This window comes from Alexandromys fortis, unplaced genomic scaffold (genome assembly GCF_014885135.2).
Source record: "Alexandromys fortis isolate MF-2015 unplaced genomic scaffold, M_Fortis_MF-2015_v1.1 scaffold_1538, whole genome shotgun sequence".
In the NCBI taxonomy this organism is placed as follows: Eukaryota; Metazoa; Chordata; class Mammalia; order Rodentia; family Cricetidae; genus Alexandromys; species Alexandromys fortis.
Genome location: NW_026069402.1, coordinates 1 through 7,811, shown reverse-complemented (window position 1 = coordinate 7,811; position 7,811 = coordinate 1). Strand labels below are relative to the sequence as shown.

Below are 7,811 nucleotides of genomic sequence, written 5' to 3'. Positions count from 1 at the left end.
CCCAGTTCTAGTCATTCCTTGGACAATGATCAAATGGCATCCGTGTTCTACACCATAGTAGTTCCCATGTTGAACCCAATTGTCTATAGCTTAAGGAATAAAGAAGTTCATAGTGCTTTCAAGAAAGTTGTAGAGAAAATGAAGACTTTGGTAAGCTCCTAATTTTATTTTAAATTTTAGATTATACGTTTTTATTGTCAACAGTTATTTTAAAAAAATTGATAAAATTTTCTGGTATTATTTTGGTTTATTCTATTTTTCTAAAGGATTGTATTTTTTCTTGGTGATTATTTTTACTTAAGAACAAGTGTTCTACTGACACTTGGTAGTAATCGATACTTGCTAACAACACAAAGTTTCAAAGCAGAATTACTGCAGATATGCCAATGTGTATGTATCTTTCTGCTTTCTTCCCTCCAAGTCAATAAGAAATGACACTTCAGCAAACTCTTTTAAAAAGTCTGTTTCACTGACACTTAGCCAAAATATTTTTTCCTAACTTTTTGTGATTATCCTTTTTACAATGGTCTCCTGTAATGAAGATTAGCCTCAATTCACCATATAGCCAACATTAACCTTGAATTTCTGTATTCCCTACATATCCAGTGCTGATTGTAGGTGTGAGTCACCAAGCCAGGCTCTATGTGGTGCCAGAGCTTTCTGCATGTTAGAAATGCCATTCACCAGCTGCACTATATCCCCATCATTGTCTTTTTTTTAAAATTTTTTTATTGAAAAGAAAAAAAAAGATGTCCGCCTCCTCCCAGCCTCCCATTTCTTTCCCCCTCCTCCTGCTCCTCTTCCCCTCCCCCCACGTTTCTCCTCCTCCCTCTCCAGTCCACAGAGAAGTCAGGGTTCCCTGCCCCGTGGAAAATCCAAGGTCCTCCCCACTCCATCCAGGTCTAGGAAGGTGAACATCCAAACTGGTTAGGCTCCCACAAAGCCAGAACATGAAGTAGGAACAAAACCCCATGCCATTGTCCTTGGCTTCTCATCAGCCCTCATTGTTCGCCATGTTCAGAGAGTCCGGTTTTATCCCTTTTTCAGTCGCAGTCCAGCTGGCCTTGGTGAGCTCCCAATAGATCAGCCCCACTGTCTCAGTGGGTGGGTGCACCCCTCATGGTCCTGACTTCCTTGCTCATGTTCTCCCTCCTTCTGCTCCTCATTGGGACCTTGGAAGCTCAGTCTGGTGCTCCAGTGTGGGTCTCTGTCTCTATTTCCATCCATCGCCAGATGAAGGTTCTATGGTGATATGCAAGATATTCATCAGTATGGCTTTAGGATAGTGTCATTTCAGGTTCCCTATCCTCAGCTTCCCAAGGGACTAACTGGGGACATTGCCTGGGGCATCTGGGAGCCACTCTAGGTTCGAGGCTCTTGCCAACCCTAAGGTGGCTCCCTTAACTAAGATATGTGCTTCCCTGCTCCCCTATCCAACCCTCCTATATCCCAATCATCCTGTTTCCCCAAGTTCCCCCCATCCTCCCCTTCTCACTTTTCTCTCCTCCTCTCCCCTTACCCCCAACCCTCCCCACCCCCAAGATCCCAGTTTTTTGCCCAGCAACTTCCCATAGCCTGGTGGTGATGCACTATTGTGTATGCTATGACATTTCTGCTATTTTATAATGAAGGTTCTGCTAATACCAGAGCCTTATTTATAAAAAGAAAAAATGCCCACAGTAACCTACTACCCCTTGCTCTGTAAGTCAAGTCTATTTTGCATTTCCTTTACCTGAAGTTCTATGAACAAGTCTACAGAATGTGTAGATTGTTTTCAATAGGACTCTGTATATGTCTTGAATATATTTGGATCATATTTACTAACACCATTATTCATTATTAGCTACTTTATATTTTATTTATATATAATTCTCCACTTTTATTTATATATATTTTTACTTCTAAATATCACATATGAGAGAAATGTATTGATAGAATGCTTTATTTCACTTGCACTATTTTAATTTAGAAATGACGTGAATTACTCTTGCTTTAAAATTTAACAATGCACTATCCTATCTATATCTATCTATCTATCTATCTATCTATCTATCTACCTATCTATCTATCTATCTATCTATCTATCTATCTATCTATCTATCTAGTAGCTACCTATTATCTATGATTATTATTGATCTATCATAGTTTATTAATTTGTTGACTGGTAATTCATCTAATAATATAACTCAACTATTTTGAACATATCATCAATAAACATGGTTATGAAAGTATCTTTAGAGCAAGCTGACTTATTTTGTGGACATTTATACCAAAAAGGAGCATATCAAGATCATAAGGTGTTTTCCTTTCAGTGTCTTTTAGAGAATATCCAGACTGAGTTCAATAGTGGACACACTAATTTACATTCCCACCAGCAGTGTGAAAGGATTCATATTTTCAAATTTGATTTTTTTTCTGAAACTAAAATCATGGAGCTAAAAGAAGTAATGAAAAAAATATTTTGAATTGAATAAAAGTAGACTCATGGTGCATGATTTGTTTTTCCTAGAGAGACATGAATGGACATCTTTTCATCTAAGAGAAGGCTCCATAGCCCAATTGTCATTAGAGAGGTTCACCCAGCAACTGATGCAGAGACTTAGAGCCATACATTTGATGGAATTTAGGGAATTCTGTGGAAGAGGATGAAAAGAGCATTAGGAGCCAGAGGGGCCAAAGACACCACATGAAAACCCACAGAATCAACTAACCTGGGAACATAGGGGTCACAGAGACTGAACCAACCAGAGAAAACACATGGGATTGCCCTAGGCTCTCTGCATGTATGTTACAGTTGTGTAGCTCGATCTTCTGTGGGACTCCTAACAGTGGGAGCAGGGGCACTCTCTGACTCTTTTACCAGCTATTGGAATCCTATTCCTTGTACTAGATTGCTTGTCCAGCCTAAATATAAGGAGAGGTGCCTAGTCTTACTGCATCTTAATATGCCATGTTTGGGTGATATCCATGGGTGGTCTGCTCTTTTCTGAATGGAAATGAGAATGAGTAGATGGGGTGCAGAGGGGAGGTTGGAGGTGCAACTGCAAGGAGAAAAAAGAGGTGTAAAAAATTAATAAAAAATCATTGAAGAGAGAAGTGGGTGGGGTGCCAAGAACAGACCAAAAATTAATTCCATCAAAAATCTCCCTTGAAGAACAAATGAGTATATTGCAGCTCCTTAAAGGAGGATGATGAGAGATTACTTGTAGTTGAGTCATGAGAGCCTCAAAGGCAGCTGCATGCCTGGAATCCCACACTAGCACAAATGAAACACAACAGCTGAATACAGCTTATAGAGAGCTGCAAGTCTCTCTTCCCCATATTATTGCTAGCTGCTTATACAACCTGAAGTTATGGAATCATGCATTTGCTAACTTTCTAAGCTTTGAGAATCATGTAAACTCACACATTTATAAGTTTCATTAGCTTTATGAATCTTATGAAGTTCCCTACTTCCTCTAAGAGGGAATATTTAATTTGTATGATGTAGCTACACAATAAAGCATACACACACACACACACACACACACACACACACACACACACACACAAGCTCCAGGTAGTGTAAGGCATGACTATTTTCCCTCAAAATGCTTAAGTAGGTATGTCTCTGTAGACAATTTAATTACAGCTTCTCTAGCTGAATAGAATGAAGACCTGTGGATGTCCTCCTGGGCCTCAATTTCTCTATGGACTTTGTGCATGTATAAGTTCTTTGAATTCAAGACATTGGTGTCTAGTATCCAACATGAATCTATATGACATCATTTTAGAAGAAATAGCCTATGTGCCAAAGGCATTTTCTTATTTATTTATTGAAATATAAAAAATTGCTATTTTGTGAAGTTTTATTTCACAATTGCATATAATTATGAGTCATCAACAACATCCAGCTCAAACAAATCTCAAGTTAAAATTGATATCCAGTTCACAATGGTGTACTCTTTCCTCTTAGAGTCGCGGGACACTTCACAGAGTGCAATCAGAGACCTCTTATTTTTTTTTCTCACAGTATCCCTGTGTGACAGGTTAGAGACAATTTTGTAACCACTACAAAATAATCACCTTTTCCTTGTATCTGTCTGTCTCTGGAGAACTTCATTGTTTAACTAGTCATTAGGAGATAACTTCTTCATCAGAAGCTTTCCTTCTTTGAGAGGGTCTTCCACCTGGATCCCAAATGACACAGTGCCAACTCCCTTAAAGAACAAGGTAGGTTTCTAGCTGAATCTATGTTTTGTTCAGACTGCAGAAACAGCATATCTGCTGTGCAAAGGCACAGGGATAACTATTCTCCTATTGAATAGAAGATGGCATCATTATCATATTTTGAAATCCATTTTAAGATAGTGTTTTTGACGTGGAGTGTGCTCAATAAGTGAGTTTTGACACACTAAGCAAACAAATGAAGGACTTAATGAAGTCTATCTATAAACAACCACATTCCTCTTTGTTGCGCCATTTAGCATATGTTTCTAAAGCAACATTATTACAGTACTTAAATGGATTTTTTATGGGTCCATGATCAAGCATTCTGTGATATGGAATTCCTAGGTAGAAGTACAGTTTATATTGGGACACAGAAAACACACATCTACACACACACACACACACATACACACACACATCCAGGTACACCAACACAAATACATTCATGGAATAAGTAAAGCTCCCACGGACTCCCACTTTCCCTCACCTTTTAGGTTTATCCTTCTATTCCTTTTGTCTTAAATAAGTTAATATTTGCAAGCATTAAGCTGAACAGCGGCATAAAACACCTGTCACCTGTGTTAGAAACCATTACTGTCCAGGTTGTGTTGGTGCATGCTTTTAATCCCAGCACTCAGGAGTCAGAGGCAGGTGGATCTCTGTGAGTTCAAGGCCAGTTCAAGGTCTACAAAGTGAGCTCCAGGATAGCCAGGACTGTTACACAGATAAATCCTGTCTCAAAAAAACAAAACTAAACAAAACAAGACTAAACAAAACAAAACCAACCAAGCAAGAAGGAAACCATTAGTAATACTATACACGATATTTAACAGAATTTTTTAAATTGTTGGTTCAGTTCATCATTTAATTTTACCATCCACTAATGAATTATGACTTTTAATTCATAAAATACCATGAAAAACCTGTCATAGCTAAATTCTCAAACACTCACATTAGGCAAATTCATAGAGAGTACAGCTTAGGCACTTTTGCTATCTCAGATTGACTTATATTTCTATACTTCTTGGGTCATTCTGTACCTTTATTCTGTCCTTTCTCTATTTTATGTTTTCAATCTCTGTTGTTTTGTGGTACTGGGCCATTAACCCAGGATCCTGTTCGTGGCAGATAAACTCCTTATTGGGATGTTCTGCTCCCACCCATTGTTCTTATTTACTTTTAAGTGTTTTTTATTTTTAGACAGAGTCTTGCTGAGTTACTCTGGCTGGCCTTGAACTCACTCTGTCATCCAGATTGGACTGAACTCACAATCTTCTTATTTTTGCTTCCCAGGTATAATGGCATTCTCTTATATGTTTAGTTCTATTCTAAGTATAATGACTCACAGAGAATTAGCATCATAACCAAAGAATTTATTGTTTAGGTTCTCACGCTTAAATTTAGAATGTTTATAGTGTGAATCTATAAGACTTAGGACAACAGTGTCTGGCCCAAAGAAGATTGTTGCTAGTGTTATGTTTAGAGTTACAAAGAATGGACTCAGTAACAGTCATGAATGAAGAAGGGTTTATGGGACACTATCCCTCATTGTTACTGCTAGATTCAGAAAAGGGATTAGATATTGCCTTCAGTGTGTATCCTTCATTAACCCCAGTATGTTATGATGTATAGTCCAAATCCTATGGTCACTCAGATGGCCTGGGTCACAGAACAAAATTAAAAGTCATGAATTTGGGAAAGACACCATTAGAGAGGAAGAGGGGTTGAGCACTGTTAAAAGAAGTTGAGAAAAAGAAAAAAAAAGAAGTTGAGAAATGGTGACAGGAGAGAGTAACAGGAATGACTGATATAATACATGTGTGAAATTGTAAGATAAGTAACAAACAATTAAAACATGTAGTCTGAGCAAGATGTGCTCTCTATGTGAAAAGACAAAATTTGAAGACTTATTTGTCAGACCCACCATCTTTAAGATCAGATATTTGAATATGATATGTGGTTTCTTTATCCCATCTGTCCTAGGGACTAATTTGAAGTCCTGGTTCTTTCCACTATGACCCAAATGGAAGCAGCTCTCCTGGAGGTAGTGACTGAGGAATGCGTTGAGGTTATATGTTGAAGAGAGCATTAACTGTATGCTCATGGGTTACATGTGGAGCAAGAGAGTACTAAACCCAAATCTGAATTATTCTGGTGTTAAATATTTGTTTGCTGAAGGATTTATCATATTTACAGCAGTTATTTACCATGGACTTTGAAAACTATGGAGGCTATTTTATAATGAGATTATGTAGTTGAACAAGGTAAGTGGTCAAACCTAAACTTTAACAGATTATGCTGTAGCACAAGATAGCATTTGAAAATTTCTCTTTGTTTTTACTTTGGAAAGACCATCCTTGCTAGTATTTAATATTTGTGAAAGTTTTACTTTGCCTAAGGAAATTTCAATGAAAGTTAGACAGTTACCTACATGAACTGTTTGAGTGATAAGTTTCAAACAATTTTTTTCTCTTTCTCATTCTCTATATTCCAATAACACATGCATACATTATTGCTGTTATTAGTAACATCATATATATTTAGAATGCTATAGTGATTATTCATTTTCTTTTAACTATACATTAAGTAGTATTTTGAGCAATATAAATCCACAACTCTTTACACTGTGTTCTCATGTTTTATCATGTGCTTACTTGTGGGGATCACTGAGCATTGAACCCAGTGTCTCATGCACTCTGAGAAAGACATACTCATCAACCTGTTCGTGTCCTTTTATGATTTTGACAGGTAAAATACAATATCGAAATGTTGTATGTGGCAAACAGCAGTAGACTGAGTACATTTATACTCTTGGGACTAACTGACAACCCGGATCTGGAAGTCCCCCTATTTACAACATTCACCCTCATCTATCTCGTCACACTGATCGGGAACTTGGGCATGCTTGTGTTGATCTGGCTGGACTCACGTCTCCACACTCCCATGTACCTTTTCCTCAGTAACCTCTCTCTGGCAGACTGTGTTTACTCCTCTGCTGTGACTCCAAAGGTGATGGCTGGGCTTCTCACAGGGGATAAAGTTATCTCCTATGGGGGATGTGTTGCTCAAATGTTCTTCTTTGTGTCTTTTGCGAGTGTAGACTGTTTCTTACTTGCTGTCATGGCTTTTGACAGACATGCTGCAGTTTGCAAGCCCTTACATTATACCACTACCATGACGTCTAGTGTGTGTACTCACATGGTGATTGGCTGCTATGCCTGGGGCTTGTTTGAGTCTGCTGTACATACTGGATTCACCTTCTCCCTCTCTTTCTGCCATTCTAATACGGTCCATCATTTTTTCTGTGATATCCCTCCGATCCTGGCACTTTCTTGTTCTGATATCTATGTGAATGAGATTGTTCTTTTTATCTTATCTTCATTCAATGTCTTTTTTGCTCTGATAGTTATCTTGACCTCCTATGCTTTCATATTCATTGCTATCCTGATGATGCGTTCAGCAGAAGGACGGAAGAAAGCCTTCTCTACTTGTGCATCCCACCTCACTGCTGTGTCTATATTCTATGGAACTTTAATCTTCATGTATCTACAGCCCAGTTCTAGTCATTCCTTGGACAATGATCAAATGGCATCCGTGTTCTA

At 38.2% G+C, this 7,811-nt stretch overlaps 1 protein-coding gene across 1 annotated transcript; it reads left to right on the top strand.

Annotated features, from left to right (window-relative positions):
- Positions 1 to 6,975: 6,975 nt before the first annotated feature.
- On the top strand, positions 6,976 to 7,803 carry LOC126496178 (olfactory receptor 1444-like; the record flags this gene model as incomplete). Its single annotated transcript, XM_050133733.1, has 1 exon — positions 6,976 to 7,803. A coding segment is annotated over exon 1 (828 nt), but the record flags the coding sequence as incomplete, so codon positions are not given.
- Between the last annotated feature and the right edge of the window lie 8 nt (positions 7,804 to 7,811).